General features: G+C 39.9%; 2 protein-coding genes and 1 pseudogene across 2 annotated transcripts; all 3 read left to right on the top strand.

Moving 5' to 3' along the window:
• Positions 1-9,292: 9,292 nt before the first annotated feature.
• Positions 9,293-11,210, top strand: LOC104456181 (UDP-glycosyltransferase 74E2). The gene is given in 4 exon segments (XM_010070922.3): positions 9,293-9,798; positions 9,801-10,003; positions 10,483-10,852; positions 10,855-11,210. Coding segments are annotated over 4 exon segments (1,431 nt in total). The 5' UTR covers positions 9,293-9,296.
• Positions 11,211-13,417: 2,207 nt separating this feature from the next.
• On the top strand, positions 13,418-19,275 carry LOC120286134 (mogroside IE synthase-like). The gene is made up of 3 exons (XM_039314290.1): positions 13,418-13,788; positions 14,897-14,913; positions 18,886-19,275. The coding sequence occupies exons 1-3, from the start codon at positions 13,467-13,469 to the stop codon at positions 19,273-19,275; spliced, it is 729 nt and encodes a 242-aa protein (XP_039170224.1). The 5' UTR covers positions 13,418-13,466.
• A 3,405-nt stretch (positions 19,276-22,680) lies between these two features.
• Positions 22,681-24,844, top strand: LOC104456180 (annotated as a pseudogene).
• Positions 24,845-25,100: the final 256 nt, after the last annotated feature.

The raw sequence follows: 25,100 nt of genomic DNA on the forward strand, positions 1-25,100 counted from the left end.
TATACACCTTTACCAAAAAAAAAAAAAAAAAATTTGCATATACATTCCATATTCATTTTGCATTCATTTTGCATTTGCATTTCATTAAGCATAGGCACATTGAAATATATGTTCTTGACCAAATCATTGCATTTACATGGCATTCTTTATTTGCATGACATTGCATTTATTTGAGTCCATTTCTTTATAAAAAAAAGGGGTCATTACAATTAGCATTTGCATATTCATTTTGCATGGTTTAAATTTAGGTGTCATTTATCTTTGAAGAAACCTCTACGAGCTTCCCTTCAAAGAGGGGCAGCTGTTGACACCTAATTTAGATTCAATTTTTAGAAAATGAAAGATTAGAGGGAAATTTTGAAAAGAAATTTTGAATTCAAAATAATTCAACAGCTGGAGTTTTGGAGCCATTTCTTTTGTTGGAGAAGTTGAGCGAAAATCTCCACCTAGCGAGAGGTTGAGCAAAATCTCCACCGGCGAAACAAACTCGAATTTTCGCTTTATAAATAGAGGGTTCTTCTTCACCTTTGGAAGGAGGAGCTTCTCTTCATTGATCCAAAAAAATAGCAAATTGAAGAGAAAAAGAGAAGAAGTACGGTGGCGAAAGTTAATGGGGGAAGTCTTCGGTAGAGGGCGAGAGAGACAAGTGAGAGAGAGTGTCGGTGAGAGAGAAAAGAAGGAAAAGTACAAAAAAAAGGAAAAAAGCGAGCGAAAGTGTAATCGGGGAGATTGGACGTTTACTGTTCATCCTTTTCCCCCGCACTCGAATTTGCTGCCCACATACCGGCAGCTCCTCCTCACGGTGCACCGCCGTGCCGCACTGCGCCATTGCATTCACCCGGCCGCGCCTCCGCCTCGCTGCCTCCGACGGCTGGCCGCACCGCCGCCCCGCTCCTCCCAGCCACCGGTTCCGCTTAAAACACATTTCACCGCCCGCTCAACCCGGCGCCGACGTGCCGCGCTGTCCGGAGCCGAGACCGAAACGACGTCCCCGCTCGCCTCACCGCAGCCTACGAGGCCCGGGCCGCGGCTGTCCTCGCTCATTCCGGGCTCCCCGTGCCCGATCTCTTCGCCGCCCGCATTGCGCCTCTCCGAAGCTCCGAACCCGTGGGCCCTTTCCCCGCCACCTCCGTCCACGAAGCTGGCTCCGTTTGCCGTCGCGCTGCCGCCCGCACTCGCGTGCCTCCCGGTTCGTTGTTGCCGAGTCCCGAGCGACCCACCACCGGGCAGCAGACCCACGCTTGCCCTTTGCTTTCCGCCGCTCCGATCTCTCCGCGTGACTCGGCCACGACACCATTCCCGCTAGCCCGCTTGCTCCGTCTCCGCTCGGTGCACGACGCCCCACACCTCCGTCCGCGACCACCCGGTGCCTCGCGCCGAGCCCAGCACTTTTTTGCTGTGTGGCACCACCACTTGCTTCCCTGTTTGTTTATTCTTCGGTCTGGTTGGTTTGAGTTCGCTTTGCCGGAGCTCCGACGACCACCCGGCTCGGTCACAGGACCCATCACCCTTGGCGAGCCACCATCGTTGACCATTCGGCCATTCTTTGCTTCCTTGCCATTTCTTCAAGTCCACCGTGAGTTAGACTAGGTAAATTTTAGGTATTTGGTTTCATAGTTTTTATTTGTTTACTTTTTATATATTCTAACTTGATTTGTTTTGATTTATTTTTATCATTAGGAAATTTGTCATATTAAGTTATGATAATTAAAAATATTGACCACGCGAGACGTCGGGTTAGATTTTGATTATTTCGACTTTTATGGCAAAATTCATGAATTACTTTGCACCATTAATTCATATTAAAATGCCATTGATTTATATGGATGGATGTTTATTTTGGCATGTTATTATTATTTGCTCATCACATATTATGCATCATATTAGGTATTTAGGTCTATACACATATCACATTTAAATGCAACGCATTTTAGTTTTAAGATTCATGTAGAATTAGGATGATTTTCCTTTAATAAAACCAAAACACAAAAAAAAAAAAAATATAAAAAAACAAATCCAAAAAATATTAGGTACATGCTAGTTAATTTGCATAATAGGTTTAATTAGAATTTGTTTATTAGTAAAATATTGTCATATCTAGAACTTAGGTACTTAGGTCCATGCACATTTCATATTAAAGCAACATACTTAGATATTTTTAGATTAAGTCAATTTTCATTTAATAGAACAAAAAGATGAACAAAAAAAAATGTTATGCATGCCATATGAGTTATAGTTTTAAAAGAAAATGCTAAAAGATAGTCATTGCACCATTAAGTTGTTTTCTTTTTAATAAAAAACATTATGTCATTAAAAAAAATAAAAATAAAAGATCATTTCCTTGGTTAGTTAATAGGTTAATTCATAATTAATCTCATATCATCATTATTTAGCATAGGTTGCATATATGCATTAAAAATGAATCATCATTAAAATAAAATCAAAAAGAGCATGCATGTAGAAATACCATGTCATTTATCCCATATCATGTAGCACATGCATATTTAGGATTATAAAAATTAGATTGCATACATATAGTGATAAGTTTAAGTCATACCATATGAATTGCATCTCGCATGTCATTAAAATAAATTCATGCATATTAAGTTTAAATTAAGATTGCATATAATTAACATTTTAAAAAGAAAAAAAGAAAAATTAGGTGTCATGACATTTAGAAATCATGTTTAGGGCATGCATTTTTATTAGCATTTTTTATTGAATGTTATTTTATTGATTGTGCACCGCATGACCACCATTTGCATGTTAGTAGCTTAAGTTTAAATTAATCAACATTGCTTGCAAAATATTTTTAAAATAAAAGGTACCGAAAGGGCGTTAGACTAATCTAGCGTAACCATGTCCCGGACCTATTGAATCTCTGGTTCGCAATAGTAAAGTATTCTCCCTACTTTACTTGGGTTTCTAACCAGCCCTAATTGGTTAGTGGCGGCTCCAAATAGAATTGCATGTTTAAATAGATTAATTTCTATCAAGTCGCGATTGGTAGGACTTGGGAGGGTTCGCGCCAAGTTTTTTCGACTTAGTAATCCATTAACCTAAACTTTAGGATTTCCCTGAAAATTTAGGTCGCGACAGCCATGACCTTGATTATGAAGTTTTCATCGTTGAAGCTCACTAGTGTTAGAGGTGTGTGTGAGCACATCATGCAAATGAGGAACATTGCAGCTCAGCTTAAGAACCTTGAGGTTGAGATATCTGAATCCTTCCTTGTGTATTATATTATGAACACTCTCTCACAATAGTATGCACCTTTCAAGATCTCTTATAACACACAAGAATAAATGGTCAATTAATGAACTCATGACCATGTGTGTTCAAGAGGAAGAAAGACTGATTATGGAATTGGGAGAAAGTGCTCATTTGGCAACACAAGAAAAGAATAAGGGTCATGGCAAGCATAAGGGAAAAGGTAAAATACTTCCCCAAGTGACATTAAGAAAGAATCAAATGCTTCTTTTGTAAACATAAGGGGCATATAAGGAAGGATTGTGTCAAATTTAAGGCTGGCTTGAGAAGAAAGGTAATCCAATCTCTTGTGTTTGTTATGAATCTAATATGGTGATGTAAGTCACAACACTTGGTGGATTGATTTTGGATCTACAATCCATATTTCGAATTCCTTGCGGGGTTTTCAAAACTACGGGAAGCCGGTGAGAAGTGAACAAAACATCTATTCAAAGAAACAAGATGCGTTCGCATGTGGAAGCTATTGGGACATATAGACTAGTTCTCAATAGTGGTTTTGTTTTAAATTTGGAAAGACCTTTTATATTCCTAGTTTTTCTAGAAACTTAATTTCAGTTTCAAGACTTGTACCTTTGGGATACTCTTTTAACTTTTCAAATTCAAACTTCTGTTTATCATTTAAATCTGAAATTGTTGGGAGTTGTACTTTGTCTAATGGTCTTTTTTGAATTAATTTACAAGACAATGCCTATTATGATGCGATGCATGTTCATGATAAAGTTGGTATAAAACGATGTGTTGTGAAAGAACATTCCTCTATGTTGTGGCATCGGAGATTGGGACATATCTCCATAGAAAGAATTAAGCGATTAGTAAATGATTGAGTACTCGGTACTTTAGATTTTACTGATTGTGATACTTGTGTGGACTGCATAAAGGAAAGCAGACTAACAAGACAAAGAAATGTGCCAAGAGGAGTACAAAAATATTAGAAATCATACACACGGATATTTGTAGTTCGGATATGGACTCATGTGGTAAAAAATACTTCATCTCTTTCATAGATGATTACTTACGTTACATTTATCTCTATTTGATTCATAATAAGTATGAAGCATTAGATGCCTTTAAGGTATTTAAGGCGGAAGTAGAGAAACAATGTGATAAGCAAATTAAGATCGTGAGATCAGATAGGGGTAGAGAATTCTATAGTAGATACACTGAAGATGGACAAGCACCTGGTCAATTTGCAAGGTTTCTTCAAGAGTATGGGATAGTTGCCCAATATACTATGCCTGGTTCTTCGGACCAAAATGGCGCAGCGGAAAGAAGAAACCGAACCTTATTAGACATGGTGCATAGTATGCTTAGCAGCTCCAAACTTCCTAAATCCTTGTGGACTAAAGCACTTAAGATGGTAGTGTACATATTAAATCGAGTTTCGACCAAGGCTGTCCCAAAGACACCTTTTGAGTTATTTAAGGGTTGGAAACCGAGTTTGCATCATGTGCGTGTTTGGGGATGCCCATCTGAAGTGAGAGTTTATAATCCACAAGAAAAGAAGTTGGACCTAAGGACCATAAGTGGGTATTTCATTGGATATGCCGAAAGGTCTAAGGGATACAGGTTTTATTGTCCATCTCACACCACTAGGATTGTGGAATCAAGAAACGCTAAATTTCTTGAAAATGACTTGATCAGTGGGAGCGATCGATCGAAGGACCTTGATCCTAAGAAAGATCATACAGATACTCAACCTTCCACCTTAAGTTTAAGATTGGTTGTTGCTCATAATGCCCCTTCAGTTCAATCGGCTATTGAACAACCAATTGTTGAAGTTCCACAACCTGCTGATATTGATCTAGTAGATCCAGTTGTTTAGCAATTACCAGAAACTGTTGAACAACCAGTTGAGCAACACGCTCCTCAAGAGAATGTTGATGCAACATTGAGAAGATCTTCTACAATAAAGAAATCGGCTATTCCTAGTGATTATATTGTGTATTTACAAGAGTCTGACTACAATATTGGAGCTGAGAATGATCCCGAAACGTTTTCACAAGCCATGGATAATGATAAATCCAATTTGTGATACAATGCCATGAAGGAAGAAATAAGTTCAATGGCATCTAACAAAGTCTGGGATTTGGTTGAGTTACCTGATGGTGCGAAGGCCATTGGTTGTAAATGGGTCTTCAAAACTAAGAATGATTCATTGGGTAACATTGAAAGATATAAAGCTAGACTTGTTGCCAAAGTATTCACTCAAAAGGAATGAATCGATTACACGGAGACTTTTTCTCCTGTATCTAAGAAAGATTCTTTTTGTATTGTTTTGGCTTTGGTTGCCCATTTTGATATGGAATTACATCAGATGGATGTGAAAACGGCATTCCTCAATGGAGAACTAGAGGATGAGGTTTATATGAAACAACCTGAAGGATTCTCCTCTAGTAAAGGTGAGCATTTGGTGTGCAAGTTTAAGAAATCTATATATGGTTTGAAATAAGCATCCCACCAATGGTACTTAAGGTTCCATGAAGTCATATCTTCATTCGGTTTTGTAGAGAATGTCATGGATCAATGTATATACCAGAAGGTCAATGGGAGCAAAATTTGTTTCCTTGTATTGTATGTGGATGATATACTACTTACAACCAATGATAAGGGGTTGCTACATGAGGTGAAAAATTTCTCTCTAAGAGTTTTAACATGAAGGATATGTGTGAGGCATCTTATGTCATTGGCATTAAGATCCATAGAGATAGACCTCGAGGCATTTTAAGACTATCTCAAAAAACCTATATCAATAAGGTCCTAGAGAGATTTCAGATGAAAGATTGTTCACCAAGTATAGCACCCATTGTGAAGGGTGACAGGTTCAATTTGAACCAATGCCCGAAGAACGATCTAGAAAGGGAACAAATGTACAACATTCCATATGCTTTACGCTGTTGGAAGCTTGATGTATGCTCAGGTTTGCACTCGACCTGACATCGCTTTTGCTGTGGGAATATTGGGAAGATATCAGAGTAATCCAGGTTTAGACCACTAGAGAGCTGCAAAGAAAGTGATGAGATACCTTCAAGGTACCAAAGACTATATGCTTATGTATAAACGAACTGACAACCTGGAAGTGGTTGGTTATTCGGATGCGGACTTTGTGGGTTGCATTGATTCACGAAAATCAACATCTGGATACATTTTTATGTTAGCTGGCGAAGCCATGTCATGGAGAAGTGCCAAGCAGACTTTGACTGCTACTTCCACTATGGAGGCTGAGTTCGTTTCTTGTTTTGAGGCTACCTCGCAGGGTGTATGGTTGAAGAGTTTCACTGCTGGGCTTAGAATTGTTGATTCAATTTCTAGGCCATTAAGAATATATTGTGACAATTCAGCTGCGATTTTTATGGCTAAAAATGCCAAAAGTGGCAGTCGAAGTAAGCATATCGACATTAAGTATTTAGCCATAAGGCAACACGTTAAGGAAAATAAAGTGGTCATTGAACACGTTAGCACTGAATTAATGATAGCTGATCATTTAACTAAAGGCATGGCACCAATGAAGTATAAGGATCATGTAACTAGTATGGGAATAGGTCCCATCATGTGATTTGTCGACATATGAACGATTTTTGTTGTATGAAACTCTTATTCAGTTGTAATGTTGATTCTCAATTTTTGTGTACACATTTTGTTGTTTATGAGAATAACATTTATCCTTAGTTTTGGAATAAACATGGGATTTATTCATTCAGATTTGTTGTCACATATAGGCTGACATTAAAGAAATAAGATGCATTGTGATACATGGAAGATATTATTCACTCTTAGAGGACATGTCGCCATGATCCATGTGTTTTGTTTCTTTTCTTTAAGCATAAAGTTTTCGTGGAATTAGTTGGATAATCCGTATGATGAAAATGATGGGATCAAGTGGGAGAATGTTATTTATTTTTTTGTGATCCCACATTTTAGACCCACATTTTTCTCTTAAAGTTGCGACTATTCAACATAAAGTTTTTCCACGCTTCGTACCCTTTCATGAAAACCGCCCATTTGGTAACCGTTCTTGATGGGAGACGAGATATAAAAAAGGAACGTACGTTCATTTCTGACGGGGGATCACAAGGTCTAACACAAAATCCTCACATTTATAATACACCATCCGTACATGAGGAAATTTGGTTAGTAGAGTGTGCCCAATTTTATTTGATTTCAGGTTTTTCTAACAAAAGTAAACAAGAACAATGGCTGGAGGTTTGTCTTTAATTGATCCTGACTTTCGCATCATGAATTTTATGTCTCACATATTAAACATGGGAAGAGTGATTTTGAATATGAAAACTAAAATTAACACATGGAGGCACCTTTAGACGTAATAATAATACTTTGTTTTAAAACTCCAAAGTTAGGTGTGTTCAGATGAGAGCATTTATAGGGAAGGGGGCCTCATGGAAAGGTGCCCATTTATACATCAAAAGATCAAGACTGTGATGGTTGTGATATAGAAGTCCTCTTAATGTTGGTTGAGATGTGTGGTTGAAAATTATTTGAGAGTAGTTGAAGCTTGTTATTTTATTTAGTACAATTGTCTTATTAATTTAATCAATTCAAAGGTTGCGTTTTGTTTTTGAGAATTTTCAGAAATTATTATTTTTTAAATATTATTATTTTGAATTTTTATTTGTGTCTTTTCAAGACAACCTTTAGAAAAGATACTCGTTCAATTTCCAACTTTTTCCGAAGAGTTGCATTTGTTCGTTTTTCAACTTTTACTAAATGGATGCCTTTATTCAATTGGCAATTTTCGAAAAGATACGTTTATTCATTTTTTGTAATTTTTCACAAAGAGTTGCTTGTGTTTTAGGAGTGTTATATATATGTCAGTTTTCATAAAAGTGAGTGAGCATTTATATCTTTTTGAGCTTTTTTTCTGAAAACTACCGCCATCATTTCAATTGTTTCCTAGAGAAATCCAGGAGAAATACTAAAATTGTTATTTAGTATTCTCATTTGAGACTTTGTTGTATCATAAAGAAAATTTACCGATGACCATTAGCAACTTTGTGAGGGCAAATAAATCTTTAAAGAAAGTGATATCACACCTTAAAATTCGACTTGAGTACTCTAAAAATTCGTTTTCATTATCCTATCAAATTCGAAGCCATATTTTCAACACTATAGACATCTTTCAAAAATCTTACGTTGTTTATTACAAATCAAATCAATGAGGAGACATGCAGAAAGTTGCTTACGTGCGCTAGACTGTCCTAATAATTAGTGGCGTTTTGCTTCTGTTCTCTATCGAAACGTACAAGATGGACCGAAGCCGATGTCCTTTACTTCCTACAATATATAGTAATCCATATACTCGCTTCCAAAAGCCATGACGTCATTTTTATTATGCTGTTGCCATTCCCCAAATCTTCCTTGCCGATCAAATATATCACCAGATGGCAGCGGCGAAGTGTCCACTTTATTTGTCGCATTACACGATAGGTTTTGTCTATTCTCCCTGAAATCCACGTATGTGTATACGGCAAGAACATGAACAATACTCTTAGTGATTCGCTCAAGAAATCATGATTCGCAATTTTAAGCAATGCAATCGATATAAAAATTGACCAGTAAGTAATGCAACTCTCTCTGTTTTACTGCAATAAGGGCTTGTTTTAGAAAGATTGATTTAAATGTGATAGACGCCGTTAGATCGTTAAATGGCCAATTAAACGTGTGGGGGGAAGGATTCCCTGATTAGAAATGGAAGAAAAATTGAATTTCTTTTGTAATTCATATGCAAAGAACGACATGCTTGGGGCGATCCAACGAAGGGGCAAGGAGATGATGGGGGACGTTGGTGGGGTCACTCGAATTAAAAGAGTTCCTGTCCCTCTTTCGTTTCGAGATAAAAGAAGATGTGTATCCCAAGTTCAACAAACGGTTCAACTATCACGTGGTGAATGAGCTCCCATCATCAATAACGCCACCGCAAGCAACTACCATTCCAAGGACTGTCTCGGCAAAAGATCTTTTTATATAACAAGGATCGGCCTCAGACCATACGTGCCTTTTATAAACAGTTGATGTCATCGAGTCGAGAGAGAATCTGTCCGAGCAACAGACAGCCTACCATGTATCCGGCTAAGGACATTCACGTTCTAGTCCTAGCCCACCCAGTGCAAGGCCACATAAACCCAATGCTCCAATTCTCCAAACGGTTGACCTCAAAGGGTCTCAAAGTCACCTTCCTAATCCCCATCTCCACCAAGAAGTCCCTCAATCTGGTAAACGCGAGCTCCATCCAGGTCGAATACATCTCCGATGGGTTCGACAACATCGAAGAAGACAAGCTGAGCACTAAGGAGTATCTCGAACACTTCCGACTCTCCGTTTCTCAGAGCCTGAGCGATTTCATTCAGAAACACCAATCTTGTCAGGAGAATCCGGCTAAAGTTCTTATTTACGATTCCTTTGACAGCTGGGCTCTAGACGTGGCAATAGAACATGGAATGCATGGAGCTTCGTTCTTCACTCAGTCCTGCGTCGTCAGTTGTATCTATTACTTGGTTCACCAAGGAACAGTGAAGCTCCACTAGATGCTGTCGATGGACAAGGGCGTGTTCTATGTGACCCTCCGGTGATGTCGGTTTTAGGGCTGAACGATTTTCCTTCATTTGTTGCCGATGTCCATAAATATCCCGCCATTCTCGACATCGTTCTCGGACAGTTCTCCAATTTCCGGAAAGCGAAGTGGCTTTTGTTCAATACTTTTACTGAGCTCGAGGAGGAGGTAAGTAGCTCCAAATCACCTTAGTGAACATATGACTAGAAAGACTTTTGAGAAGGTTTTGTGGATGACCCTTGTTAAGTGCGCTCGATAAGAGTCCAGAAGTAATTCATTAATTGCCACGACTTAAATATTTATATAATCAATGATTTGACGGAAAAAAAAGTTCAACTGCAAAAAATTTCATAACGAGTGGCCAGTGGCCATGTTCGGCACATATTTTCCACGTTCTTATCCACGCGCTTGAAATTAATCTAATTTCTAGAATAACAAATATATTTGCTTTCAAATTCATGACATGAGATTGGCCACAAAAATTGATGACACGAGAGGCAATCTCTTCATGAATATTTTATTGCGTGGAATGTAACTTCTGTCTTTGGGTAAAGGGATGCTAGTATAAGTCAAATGGAGCATTTTCACGTGCCGCTAGGAATTAGTGCCATGTACGCAACTTAAATGATTTGTGCATTGAATCCCAGCTGGTGAATTGGATGGGGAATCAATGGTCGATGATGACCGTCGGACCCACGATACCTTCCGTATACATGGACAAGAGACTCGAAGACGACACAGGCTACGGGCTTAGCCTCTTCAAGCCCGAAGCAGAAGCTTGCCTCCGGTGGCTGGACTCGAAGCCGCCCTGTTCCACCGTCTACGTATCGTTCGGAAGCTTGGCGTCTCTCGGAGAGGACCAGATGGAAGAGCTCGCGAGCGGACTCAGGTCGATGAAGAGCCACTTCCTGTGGGTGGTGAGAGAGTCTGAAGAGAAGAAGCTCCCACGTAACTTCTTGCAAGAGCTAGGGTTAGATGATGACAAGAAGGGTTTGGTGGTGAGGTGGTCCAATCAGCTCAAGTGCTGAGCCACGTCTCGGTCGGTTGCTTCATGACCCATTGCGGTTGGAACTCTACCCTCGAGGCGCTGAGCTTGGGAGTCCCCATGGTGGTGATGCCCCAGTGGACGGACCAGCCGACCAATGCAACTTTTATCGTGGAGGTTTGGAAGGTCGGCCTCAGGGTCAGGGCCAACGAGCGAGGGGTTGTGACTGGGGAAGAGATCGAGAGTTGCGTGAACGAGATCATGGAGGGAGGAGAGAGAGGGAAAGAGATCAGAGAAAACTCCTTGGGTTGGAAAGAATTGGCCAAACGAGCCATTGACGAAGGAGGTAGTTCGAAAAGAACATCCAGAATTTGTCTCCAACGTTCTTGATTTATGCACATGATGCATTTGCCCTGCAATAATGGTGAAAAATAATCTCACTGATTTGATACAGATGGTTGTATCTTAATCGAATTGTAAGATTTTATTTAGAATAACATTGCAAGTTTAGAATGTCATTAGTCTCTAAATATTCAATTCCACTAGTTAAATATAATTATAATACAATTGCAATATCTTTTATATGTCTTGTGATTCTCCAAATCTCTTAAGATTATGTGTATATTTCCCTTAATGTAACAACTTGGCTTGATGAGGGCGGGGAGTGGTCGTTGAGGCTAGAGAGTCTCGACAATGAGTGTCTCCTGATAGGCTTATAGGATAGTAAATGGGGGTAAGGAGGTATACTGTACATGGGGAGAGTGATTTTGATATATGTATATATGAATATGAAAACAAGGATTAACACATGGAGGCACCTTTAGACGTAATAGTAATACTTTGTTTTAAAACTCCAAAGTTAGGTGTGTTTAGATGAGTGCATTTTTAGGAAGGTGACCTTGTGGAAAGGTGCCCATTTATTCATCAAAAGATCAAAACTATGATGCTTGTGATGTAGAAGTCCTCTTAATGTTAGTTGAGATGTGTGGTTGAAAATTATTTTAGAGTAGTTGAAGCTTGTAATTGGAGAATAGTCCATGTTGAACTCTTAAAGAGCACTTTTTTTGTACTATGGCAGTGTAAAAGAGCCTATATATTGGCAAGAGTGCTTAATTTTGATCATGTATGCTTGAGATCAACAATTGATGAACTGCTCGACATGGTTATATTGTGACAATCTATCAGCCATAAGCTTGGCAAATAATCCAATTATCCATCAAGGACCAAGCATGTAGAAATACACCATCACTTTTTGTGGGAAAATGTAATACTAGTGTGATAAAGATGTTGTACACCAAGACAAATTATCAAGTCGAGACGTCTTCATTAAAAAGCTTGGGTTGCAAAGTCTGAGGAGTTTCAAGGAAGTTGGTGTGATTGGACAGTCTACATTACAAAAGAGTAGTCGGTGGGGAGTATTGAAGAACCATCGCCTCTTTCTCTCTACTTTTCTAATTTATCCAAGACTAAATATCTATAAATGATAGTTGATGTTTGTGGCATTGAAGTCCCCTTAGTGTTAGGTGAAATGTGTGGTTGAAATTCATTTGAAAGTAGTTAAGCTTGTAATTGGAGATTGGTCCACGTTGAGCTCTTAAAGAGGACTCCTTCTGTACTATAGCGGTGGATTAGAGCTTATACATAGGCAACAGCGCTCAATCTTGATGATGTACGCTTGAGATAAACAATTCCATTCTTGTAATACACCTAAGCTATAAAACACAATTTCCCCACCTTGCCTTTGTTTCTCCTTTGCTTAATCTCTTGCCAAAATTTTTTGCAAGAGTGCTCAGTCTTAATGATGTACGCATAAGACCAAAATTCGCATTCTTATAATACACTTACGTTGTTAAACACAATTTCCCTTTCTTGCCTATGTTGCTCCTTCGCTTGACCTCTTGCCAAAGTTTTGTATACATACACATATAGAAAGTTACACTTCCACAAGCCAATAGAAGCTTGAGTCGAGAGAAAACATGGTGAAAACAAAGGGAAACCCAAAACTTGGAGGAGAAAGAGATGTGAATTTCAAGAGTGATTCTTGAGGAATTGTGTGCGATTAGTGAGCAACAGAATGTGTTGAAAACAAAGCAAACTGGTGCAGAATTCACGGCCAAAATTATGAGGAACCAAGGAGTTTGACCATCGTCCCTAGTATAAATGCTGCCACTATCCTTGGCATTTACTAGGTAAAAATTCATAATTTCTATCTCATTTAACTATATTTTGATTTATTTTTGGCTTAATTGCATGTCTTCTGATTAGAAAAGCCTTATGTGATATTTTAAAGTTGACAAAACCTTCTACCTTTCATGTTTATATGATAGATGCAGATATTGTTTTATTTTCTAATAACATTGATGTAAAGGACGCTTAACCACCATGATGGAATCTGAAGTACAAATTAAGAAGATCAATAAAGCTTGATGGACATTGATAAAAGGGTGAACAAGTCAAGAAGAATGGAAAGTTCATGAGGATTTGGAAGTATTGTAATAAGGTGAATAACTAAGTATTACCTGAACACTGATGTACTTAGGATGACCAAATGTGATAAATGGGCACAGATAGTGCAAAGGATGCAAGTGCTAAGAGAATAGGAAGGTCTGTACGTAACTGTAAATTAATTTGTTGATTGGATCCCAGATGGTGAATTGGATGGGGAACCAATGGCCGATGCTGACCGTGGGACCTACAATACCTTCATTATACTTGGACAAGAGACTTGAGGACGACGCAGACTGCGGGCTTAGCCTCTTCAAGCCCAAAGCAGAAGCTTGCCTCCGGTGGCTGAACTTGAAGCTGCCTTGTTCCACCGTCTACGTATCGTTCGAAAGCTTGGTGTCTCTCGGAGAGGACCTTATGAAAGAGCTCGCGAGCGGGCTCAGGTTGATGAAGAGCCACTTCCTGTGGGTGGAGAGAGCGTTTGAAGAGAAGAAGCTATTGAATATAACAGTGCCTATATTTCGTGACTCTTCGTGTTTTGGTTGAAAGGTTGTTCAGTTTCCAACAGAAGCCGTTTCGGCACATATATTAAAGTGTCTTTATTACTATTTATTCAAACATGTTGTCTTTATTACTATTTGTTTAGACATGTCTATTCATATATCTAAGGAACGTCAAGAATTGTGCTTTAAGCCTATATATAAACAAGTCTTGTAAACGTTTCAAAATAGAGAGTGAAAAGTTTTTTTTTTTTCCAGCAAGTAGTATATTCATCTCCTTCCTTAAAGAGCTTCTCTTGTGAGAGTGTTAACAGCTTTGATATTCAATAATTGGCATCAGAGCAAGGTTATATGGGACCGAAAGCACGGTTGTCAGGGATTGTGAGTCAAGTCTTCTAGAGCATAGTTCATGAAGACGGTGGTCAAGGACCATTGTTCGTGTGCAGGCGGTCGAGGACTGAAATATGTCAAAGTTCTGCCGATGTACTGTTAGGGATTGTGATCGATTGGTCAAGTATCAAGGTTTTTTGGAGTAGTGCTGGGCATTATTTCAAGTCAAATGGTAGATATTTGAAATTCGACGAATGGCATTGAGAAGCTCAACAACTCCAAGTATAATAATTGGAGTGTCTGGATGCAATTTTGATTTGTTGGGTTAGGATTTGTGGGATATTATTGGCGGCAGCAACACCACGGCACCCGGAGACAATGATGCACAGAGGAGATGGAAGATAAAAGAGGTTAAGGCTCTTTACGCTCTTGCTGTAACTATCAAAGATGATTTATTGCCGCATATTAGGAGCGCACAAACTCCCAGGGAGGCGTGGGATAACTTGGCAGCGTTATTTGCAAGGTCGAATGATGCCAAGCTACAAAGGCTGGAGAATGAGTTGCTATCGATGTCACAACAAAATATGACTGTGAGTCAGTATTTCTCCAAAGTTAAATCTATTTGTGAAGGAATTTCAAAGTTGGATCCCGCAAATGCCATCTCAGAAACAATAATGAGAAGAATTATTATTCACGGGTTAAAGCCGAAATATAATGGTATTATTATGGCTACTTGTGGATGGGCAACTCAACCAATGTTGACCAATTTGGAGAATATTCTAGCTAACCAAGAGACTTTAGATAGTCAAATGTCTGAGGTTTCGGTTAAGAAAGAAGAAAGTGCCATCTTCAATGATAAAAGAGGGTTCAAAGGCCAAAGGCAAACCGGTGCTAACAATAAAGATGGCAAGTCCGGGGAAAAGCCATGTCGAATGGCAAAAGCAACCAGCTCATGAAGGATGGCAAAAGCGCCAGGGGGAGAGTCGAGCCTTCGACCGGGGAGCTGAGTGATGCGATGACCAAAGACGTAATGGACAATGTTGCGTCTGCAGCAAGGAGGGCCACTTTGCTAGAGATTGTTGAGCGAAGAAAGTTGAAGGAAATATCGAAGCATCATCGAAGAGGAATGATTTTGATGAAGATAAGGAATGGGATTTCCAAACGCCTATTGTAATAGTGGTGTCAAATGAGTTTGCTGCTCTTACGCAGGTGAGTTAAACAATGAGATGGCATCGATATCTATAAGTGAAAAGTCGATTAATTATGATTATGACTAGATTGTTGATTCAGGGTGTTCGAGTCATATGACTGGAGATCAAGGCAAACTGTCAAACATGCTTAATTATATCGGAGGACGTGTTGTTATTCAGACTGCTCAAGGTTGCCGATTACTCATATCGGCAAGACAATGATAACTCCTCGGTTCAATTCACAGCAAGTTGAATTGAAAAGTGTATATCATGTGCTAGGAATGAATAAGAATTTATTGTTTGTGTCAGCTCACGACGCGGGTAATTATGTGGTGTTCGGTCCATGAGACATTAAGGTGTACCGAAGTTTGAAGCCGATCGGTCGACCAATCATGGAGGGACGTCGGTTGGAGTCCGTTTACGTGATGTCTGCTCAAACGGCATATGTAAACAAAACTCGAAGGAATGATACACCCAATTTATGGCATGCACGGCTTGGGCATGTAAGTTATCACAAGTTGAAGGTGATGATGCAAAAAAGAACATGCTGAGGGTCTTTGATTGGAAGTGTAAGAAAATGTGGTTTGTCTTTGGGTGCCGTACGGAAGGCACATCAACTTCCGTATGAGGAATTGTCGTTCAAAGCTCGAATGCCTTTCGAGCTCGTTCATTCGGATGTGTTTGGTCCAGTGAAGCAGCAATATGTTAGTGGATTCGAGTATATGATCACTTTCATCGACGACTTCTCCAGGTACGTCTAGGTTGATTTCATGAAGGAAAAATCTGAGGCGTTTATTAAATTTAAGGTGTTTAAGGAGAAGGTTGAAAGTGAAGTAGGTAGAAAAATTCATTGCCTACGCACCGATAATGGGAAAGAGTACACTTCCTACGAGTTTACGAAGTATTTGCAAGAGTACAAGATACGTCGACAGTATACTTGTTCGTATACGCCTCAGCAAAACGGTGTTGCCGAAAGAAGAATCGACATCTAGCTGAGAAATGCAGGAGTATGTTGAACGCAAAGAATGTTCCATCGAGGTTCTGGGTTGAATGTATGAAGACGGCAGCTCACGTGACTAACAGGCTGCCTCAAGCAAGGCTTGGTTTTATGTCACCATATGAGAAGCTATGGAATCGCAAGCCTATGGTAAGTCACTTTAGAGTTTTCGGATGTGTATGTTATGCAATTGTGCCTGATCATCTTTGCAGCAAATTCGACAAGAAGGCGGTCCGCTGCATATTTGTGGGATATGATGATCAACGAAAAGGGTGGAAGTGTTGAGACCCTATAATAGGGAGGTGCTATACTTCAAGGAATGTGGTGTTCGATGAAGTGTCGTCTTTGTGGTCACCTCAAGTAGTCGAATTGCCAAATTCACAGCATTTCGACAAAGAGGTTGAAGAAAGGTTGAAAGAATTTAATGAGAATCAGTTTGTTGAAAAAGATGTCAAAGCACAATCACCAAGATTGACAAGTTCATCTAGTGAGCATCCAAGGTCGATAGAAGAACTTCGACCAAGTCAGGTTGAAGAACTTCGACCAAGTCAGGTTGAAGAACTTGAAGAGAAGGAGCCTCAACTTCGGAGATCGACAAGGCAAAGGAAGCCGAACCCCAAGTATGCCAATGCATCATTGACTGAAGATGTTGGCATGGTTGAGCCTTTGACATAAGAAGCCTCGAAGAGTACAGAATGGAGGAAAGCCATGCAAGAACAAATCCTCGCACTAAAGAAGAATGAGACATGGAACTTGGTACCAAAACCTAAAGAGGTACGTCTTATTTCTTGCAAATAGGTTTATAAACTTAAAACTCGGCCAGACGGGTCAATTGAGAGGTATAAAGCACGTCTACTAGCTCGAGGATTTTCGCAAAAATATGGGGTTAATTATTAAGACCTTTAGCCCGGTGGCAAAGGTTACCATTGTTTGAGTTCTATTAGCACTTGCGGCAAGCAAGTCATGGAATGTGTGGTAGATGGATGTGAAGAATGCTTTCTGCATGGAGAACTCAAGCAAGAGATATACATGGAGCAACTGGATGGCTTCAAGAGCAAAATTCATCAAGAATATGTCTGTAAGCTAAAGAAAGCATTGTATGGCTTGAAGCAAGCCCAGAGAGCATGGAACGGAAAAATTTCAGAATTCTTGTTGAAGAACGATTATAATGTAGCTCCAACAGACTCGAGCTTGTTCGTGAAGGTAGAAGATGGAAAGGTTGCAGCTGTGCTGGTTTATGTGGATGATCTCATCATTACTAGAGATGATAAAGATGAGATATGTCGAATTAAAGCCAACCTCTCTGTGTGGTTCTGATGAAGGAGCTTGGAGAACTAAAACACTTTCTAGGGCTCGAGATTGATAGGACAAAGGAAGGATTATTCTTATGTCAACAAAGGTATCCACAAGACCTCTTGAAAAAATTAAGGATACTTGATTGCAAACCTATATCTACTCTGTTGGATGGGAACGCAAAGCTATGTGCTGAAGAAGGTCGAGAGCTAGAAGATTTGACTATGTATAGGCAACTAGTAGGCAATCTAATTTACCTTACCATAACTCTGCCTGACATCTCTTTTGTAGTGGGAGTAGTGAGTCGATTCATGGAGAAGCCAAGGAAGCCTCACTTGGATGTAGCCAAGTGTATCCTGAGGCATGTAAAGAAGACTTTTGATTTTTGGGCTTTTGTATAAAAAGGGATCATCGAGTGAGTTGGTCGGTCATTGTGATGCCGACTATGCTGGAGATCAACACACATGACGATCAACTACTTGATACTCGTTTAATCTTAGATCAGCAGTAGTATCTTGGTGCAGTAAAAGACAGTCGACTGTGTCTTTATCTACAACAAAATCTAAATATAAAGCAGTAGTAATGGCAGCTCAGGAGAGCATGTGGCTAGTGTAGTTATTGGATGATCTTCATTAGTCAATAGGTTATTCAACAATATTGTATTGTGATAATCTATCCACTACAAGCTTGGCAGAGAATCTAGTTTTCCATGCTAGGATTAAGCATGTGGAAGTCCATTATCACTTTCCGCGAGAGAAAGTGTTGGAGGGTGAGATCAAGATGAAGTACATCAAGACAGGTGATCAAGTTGTTGATATCTTCACCAAAGGTCTTGGAGCTGCAAAGTTTGAAGAGTTTCGAGCTCAGCTTGGTATGGTCACAAGGACTATCCTTAAAGAGAGTAGTCGGTGAGGGGGGAGTACTAAATATATCACTACCTATCTCTCGTGACTCTTCGTGTTTTGGTCGAAATGCTATTCAGTTTCTAACAGAAGCCGTTTCGGCACACATATTAAAGTGTCTTTATTACTATTTATATAGACATGTTGTCTTTATTATTATTTATTTAGACATGTCTTTTCATATATCTAAGGAATGTCAAGAGTCGTGCTTTAAGCTTATATATAAACGAATCTTCTAATCGTTTCAAAATAGAGAGTGAAAAGTTTCTTTTTTTTAGCAAGTAGTATATTCATCTCCTTCCTTAAAGAGCTTCTCTTGTGAGAGTGTTATCAAAGCTGTGAGATTCTGATATTCAATAAAAGCTCCCATGTAACTTCTTGCAAGATCTAGGGTTAGATGATGACAAGAAGGGTTCGGTGGTGAGGTGGTGCAATCAGCTCCAAGTGCTGAGCCACGGCTCTGTCGGTTGCTTCATGACCCACTGCGGGTGGAACTCTACCGTTGAGGCACTGAGCTTGGGAGTCCCAATGGTGGCAATGCCTCAGTGGGTGGACCAGCCGACCAATGCCTCGTTTGTCGTGGAGGTTTGGAAGGTTGGCCTCAGGGTTAGGGCTAACAAGCGAGGGGTTGTGACTGGGGAAGAGATCGAGAGTTGCGTGAACGAGATCATGGAGGGAGGAGGGAGAGGGAAAGAGATCAGAGAAAACTCCTTGGGTTGGAAAGAAATGGCCAAATGGGCCATTGACGAAGGAGGTAGTTCCAAAAGAACTTCCAAGAATTTGTCTCAACATTCTTGATTTATGCACATGATGCATTTGCCATTGCAATAATGGTGAAAAATAATCTTACTGATTTGATACAGATGGTTGTATCTTAATCGAATTGTAAGATTTTATTTAGAATAACATTACAATTTTAGAACGTCATTAGTCTCTAAATATTCAATTCCAATAGTTAAATATAATTGTAATACAATTTGCAATATCTTTTATATGTCTTGTGATTCTCTAAATCTCTTAAGATTATGTGTATATTTCCTTAATGTAACAACTTGGCCTGATGAGGGCGGGGAGTGGTCGTCGGGGCTAGAGAGTCTCGACAAGGAGTGGCTTTTGATAAGCTTATATGATAGCAAAGGGGTAAGGAGGCACACTAAACATGGGGGGAGTGATTTTGATATTATATATGAATATGAAAACTAGGATTAACACATGGAGGCACCTCTAGACATAATAGTAATACTTTGTTTTAAAACTCCAAAGTTAAGTGTGTTAAGATGAAAGCATTTTTAGGGAAGGTAGCCTCGTGAAAGGTGCCCATTTATACATTAAAAGATCAAAAATGTGATGCTTGGCCCGGAACAAGTCAAAGCAGACTATACCTCAATGAGTTGATCTAAGGATATCAAACCTAAATGGACTAAAATTAACCTCTTTGCTTTGTTTTGCTGAGTTTTTGAGTCCAAGTAATGTTGTTGAGGCTCGCGCGAAATTTGTCCCTGATTATAGCTTTTTTTAATGGTCTGAACGTAGTCTGATTTGGTTGTCCGATGCTTCAGTGTTGCATTTATACCTCTCGGTTGAATTGATAGCAGTTTGTTTGATAAAATGCCTGAACGAATCAGTGCTTAAGTTTAAGAAACGCTCTCACTCCTTAATTATAGTTTGACTACTGCACATTTAAACTAACGATGTACAGGCTCGGTTCAATTACTCTATAATCGTATCATGCTAATTTGGCCCATAGCTGAGACCTTCATTCAACCTACTTGATCCTTGCTTATTTCACATGTTAGTCTCGGTTCAAGTTCATACAAGTCACTTTCTGCTATGTGTCAATTTATGATAATCTGGATAATTAAAAGCACGTTTGCTATAGATTGTGTTGTGTGACCGAATATCTTGTAAAGCTGACTCCACTGGTCTGAATCTCCTGCTCGCCGGCCATGTTTGTATTCTTTCTCAACTGATTATGCTTTGTTCGATTACTTTGCTCTGATCTGATTGTGGATTTTAGAAGTCAATGAATCCCTGCATGAACTCATTTGCTGACGTTGGAATGCTTCTTGTTCAAGTGAAGTCTTGCTAATGGCTGCAACTAATGGACATGAGCAGAGAATAGGATCATTCAGCGAATATGTTATGCTTCATGAGTGAAGGTGAAAAATGACATTGAGGGTAGAAGGAAGGAACGAAAGAGAGAATAGAAATTTAGACGAGACTTTGTGCGGCTTAGGTGAAGGAAGGACCAAAAGAGGAGAAAGAAAGAAATAATGAATTATAAAAATAATAATAATAATAACGAAAATAAAAAGGAGATGAAAAAGGAGAGTGCAGGTCTTAGCTAGGTAATTGCATCTTAGAAATGGTTTTAATTCGATTTCATTTGATTTAAATCCAATTAACTTAGGAAGTCATCTTTCTTGCAACTGAAATAAATTGAAATTTTAGGATGTGCTTCCTTTAGATGAAATGGACATAAAGATAAAAATAAAATAAGAAGAAAACGATTAAAAAAACCTGATTTGCATTTATAATAGGATTATGTTTTGTGATTACTTTTTCAGTCAAGCACTTCTCTCTGGTTTAGAATTAGATGTCAGCTCGATTTTAGATCTAGCTCACCGGGCTCATGTCTTGGGTTTAATAGTGAGGTGGTGTATAATTTTTTCCTGAATTTTATCAGTTAACTTTACTAGTTTTTATATTTCTTTGTTCTTTTGTTGTGTTTGAGTTATGTGAGGTTTTAATGTGAGCTCATAGGTTCATATCCCGGATTTTAATAACAAAGTCATGTATATTTTTGTCTTACTCGTATCAGGTTTATTTGCTCGTATTTTACTTTTGTCGTCTTTATTTTGTGCTTTATATTGTTTTTTTTATTTTTTTTTTTGGACGAAATGCTTTATATTGTTTGATGGGTGACTTTCATTAAAAATGATATAAGTCTTTCCCTCATGTAATAGAGAGAGAGAGAGAGAGAGAGAGTCACTTAGTAGGAAAACAAAACGAGTTTTGCTATGGAAAGGATGCTATTTAGATCATTGGCAAGTTTGTAAGAATTGGGACATCTTCTTGCGTCTCACCTGACTCTTAGTTGGCCCAACAAATTGATGGCAACTCCTAGCATGGAATCTCATATCTTAGATCCAAATTGAATTTCTCAATGTCACGAGAGGTAAAGATTTGGATGAATTCATGCCAAAAGAGGGTGAGCACCTCAAATGTAAGGACTATTCATTCTAGCTCGACATTATTTCTAAATCCAATCACCCCCTAAGCCCGACCTTTAGGCAGGGTAGCAACGACTATAGACATCTTCCCAAAATCCTACATTGTTTTTCACAAATCAAATCAATGATGAGGCATGCAGAAAGTTGCTTGCGTGCGCTAGACTGTCCTAGTCAATAGTGGTGTTTTGCTTCCGTTCTCTATCGAAATGTACAAGATGGACCGAAGCCAATGTCTTTTCCTTCCTACAGTATATAGTAATCCATATACTCGCTTCCAAAAGCCATGATGTCATTTTATTATGCTGTTGCCATTCCCCAAATCTTTCTTGCCGATCGAATATATCACTTGATGGAAGCGGCGAAGTGTCCACTTTATTTGTCACATTATACGATAGGTTTTGTCCATTCTCCCTGAAATCCACGTATGTTTATACGGCAAGAACATGAACGATACTCTTAGTGATTCCCTCAAGAAATCGTGATTCGCAATTTTAAGCAAGGCAATCGATATGAAAATTGACCAGTCGGTAATGCGACTCTCTCTGCTTAACTGCAATAATGGCTTGTTTTAGAAAGATTGATAAGTGATAGACGCCGTTAGATCGTTAAATGGCCAATTAAACGCTTGGGGGAAGGATTCCCTGATTAAAAATGGAAGAAAATTGAATTTCTTTCGTAATTCATACGTAAAGAACGGCATACTTGGGGCGATCCATCGAAGGGGCAAGGAAATGATGGGGGATTTTGGTGGGTTCACTCGAAATAAAAGAGGCCATGTCCCTCTTTGGTTTCGAGATAAAAGAACATGTGTAGCCCAAGTTCAACAAACGGTTCAACTATCACGTGGTGAATGAGCTCTCATCATCAATAATGGCACCGCAAGCAACTGCCATTCCAAGGATTGTCTCGGCAAAAGATCTTTTTATATAACAAGGATCGGCCTCAGACCATACGTGACTTTTATACACAGTCGATGTCATCGAGTCGGGAGAGAATCTGTCCGAGCAACAGACAGCCTACCATGAATCCGGCAAAGGACATTCACGTTCTAGTCCTAGCCCACCCAGTGCAAGGCCACATAAACCCAACGCTCCAATTCTCCAAACGGTTGGCCTCAAAGGGTCTCAAAGTCACCTTCCTAATCCCCATCTCCACCAAGAAGTCCCTCAATCTGGTAAACGCGAGCTCCATCCAGGTCGAATACATCTCCGATGGGTTCGACAACGTCGAAGAAAACAAGCTGAGCATTAAGGAGTATCTCGAACACTTCCGACTCTCCGTTTCTCAGAGCCTGAGCGATTTCATTCAGAAACACCAATCTTGTCAGGAGAATCCGGCTAAAGTTCTTATTTACGATTCCTTTGACCGCTGGGCTCTAGACGTGGCAATAGAACATGGCATGCATGGAGCTTCGCTCTTCACCCAGTCCTGCGTCGTCAGTTGTATCTATTACTTGGTTCACCAAGGAACAGTGAAGCTCCCACTACAAGCTGTCGATGGACAAGGGCGTGTTCTATGTGACCCGCCGGTGATGTCGGTTTTAGGGCTGAACGATTTTCCTTCATTTGTTGCCGATGTCCATAAATATCCCGCCGTACTCGACATCGTTCTCGGAGAGTTCTCCAATTTCCAGAAAGCGAAGTGGCTTTTGTTCAATACTTTTACTGAGCTCGAGGAGGAGGTAAGTAGCTCCAAATCACCTTAGTGAACATATGACTAGAAAGACTTTTGAGAAGGTTTTGTGGATGACCCTTGTTAAGTGCGCTCGATAAGAGTCCAGAAGTTATTCATTAATTGCCACAACTTAAAGATTTATAGAATCCATGATTTGACGGAAAAAAAATATTTCAACTGCAAAAAATTTCACAACGAGTGGCCAGTGGCCATGTTCGGCACATATTTTCCACGTTCTTATCCACTTTTGGTACTACATTAAATTAAAAGATATAGCTTACGAATTTCATTAAGAGCTGTTACCGGAGAAAAATAAGAGATTTTTTTGAGCTCATGTGCATATACGACGCTTGAAATCAATCTAATTGCTAGAATAACAAATATATTTGCTTTAAAATTCATGACACGAGATTGGCCACAAAAATTGATGACATGAGTGGCAATCTCTTCATGAATAAATTATTGCGTGGAATGTAACTTCTGTCTTTTGGTAAAAGGGATGTTAGTATAAGTCAAATGGAACATTTTCACGTGCCGCTCGAGAATTGGTGCCATGTACGCAACTTAAATGATTTGTTCATTGAATCCCAGCTGGTGAATTGGATGGGGGAACCGATGGTCGATGATGACCGTCGGACCCACGATACCTTCCGTATACATGGACAAGAGACTCGAAGACGACACAGGCTACGGGCTTAGCCTCTTCAAGCCCGAAGCAGAAGCTTGCCTCCGGTGGCTGGACTCGAAGCCACCCTGTTCCACCGTCTATGTATCGTTCGGAAGCTTGGCGTCTCTCGGAGAGGACCAGATGGAAGAGCTCGTGAGCGGGCTCAGGTCGATGAAGAGCCACTTCCTGTGGGTGGTGAGAGAGTCTGAAGAGAAGAAGCTACCACTTAACTTCTTGCAAGAGCTAGGGTTAGATGATGACAAGAAGGGTTTGGTGGTGAGGTGGTGCAATCAGCTCCAAGTGCTGAGCCACGGCTCTGTCGGTTGCTTCATGACCCACTGCGGGTGGAACTCTACTCTCGAGGCGCTGAGCTTGGGGGTCCCGATGGTGGCGATGCCCCAGTGGACGGACCAGCCGACCAATGCCACATTCATCGAGGAGGTGTGGAAGGCCGGCCTCCGGGTTAGGGCTAATGAGCGAGGGGTCGTGACCGGGGAAGAGATCGAGAGTTGCGTAAACGAGGTCATGGACGGAGAGAGAGGGAAAGAGATCAGAGAAAACTCCTTGAGGTGGAAAGAAATTGCCAAACGGGCCGTAGATGAAGGAGGCAGTTTGGATAAGAACGTCTTAGAATTTGTCTCGAACGTTGTAGATTTGTGCACGTGATGCGTGCTCGTGCAATAATGGCGGAAAATAAGCTCATCGATTTGATTTAGATGATTGTGTCTTAACGTAATTGTAAGATTATTTTCAGATTACATTATGAATTTAGTCACTGTTTGTGTTTGTTTGAGAGAATATGATTTCTAGAAAAATGATTTCATAAATTCCAGTGTATGTTGTGGGAATACAATTCGGCGAAGGAAAACGTTTCCATCTTGAAGAAAATTCACACTCAATCCTTTAATTGGTCATTCACACATCCTCTCAGCTATGCAAACGCGCACCATCGTCCTCCACACATCGCCAGATCACAACATCACCACAACCTTTTGTATCTCACCACCATTGTCGACTAGAAAACAAGATCCAACTTGACGCCACTGCCG

Source organism: Eucalyptus grandis, chromosome 6, assembly GCF_016545825.1.
Source record: "Eucalyptus grandis isolate ANBG69807.140 chromosome 6, ASM1654582v1, whole genome shotgun sequence".
Lineage (NCBI taxonomy): Eukaryota > Viridiplantae > Streptophyta > Magnoliopsida > Myrtales > Myrtaceae > Eucalyptus > Eucalyptus grandis.

Bases quoted from the DNA above. Each gene is read 5' to 3' on its own strand.
- LOC120286134 (XM_039314290.1), top strand. From the start codon at position 13,467: ATGGTGAATTGGATGGGGAACCAATGGCCGATGCTGACCGTGGGACCT.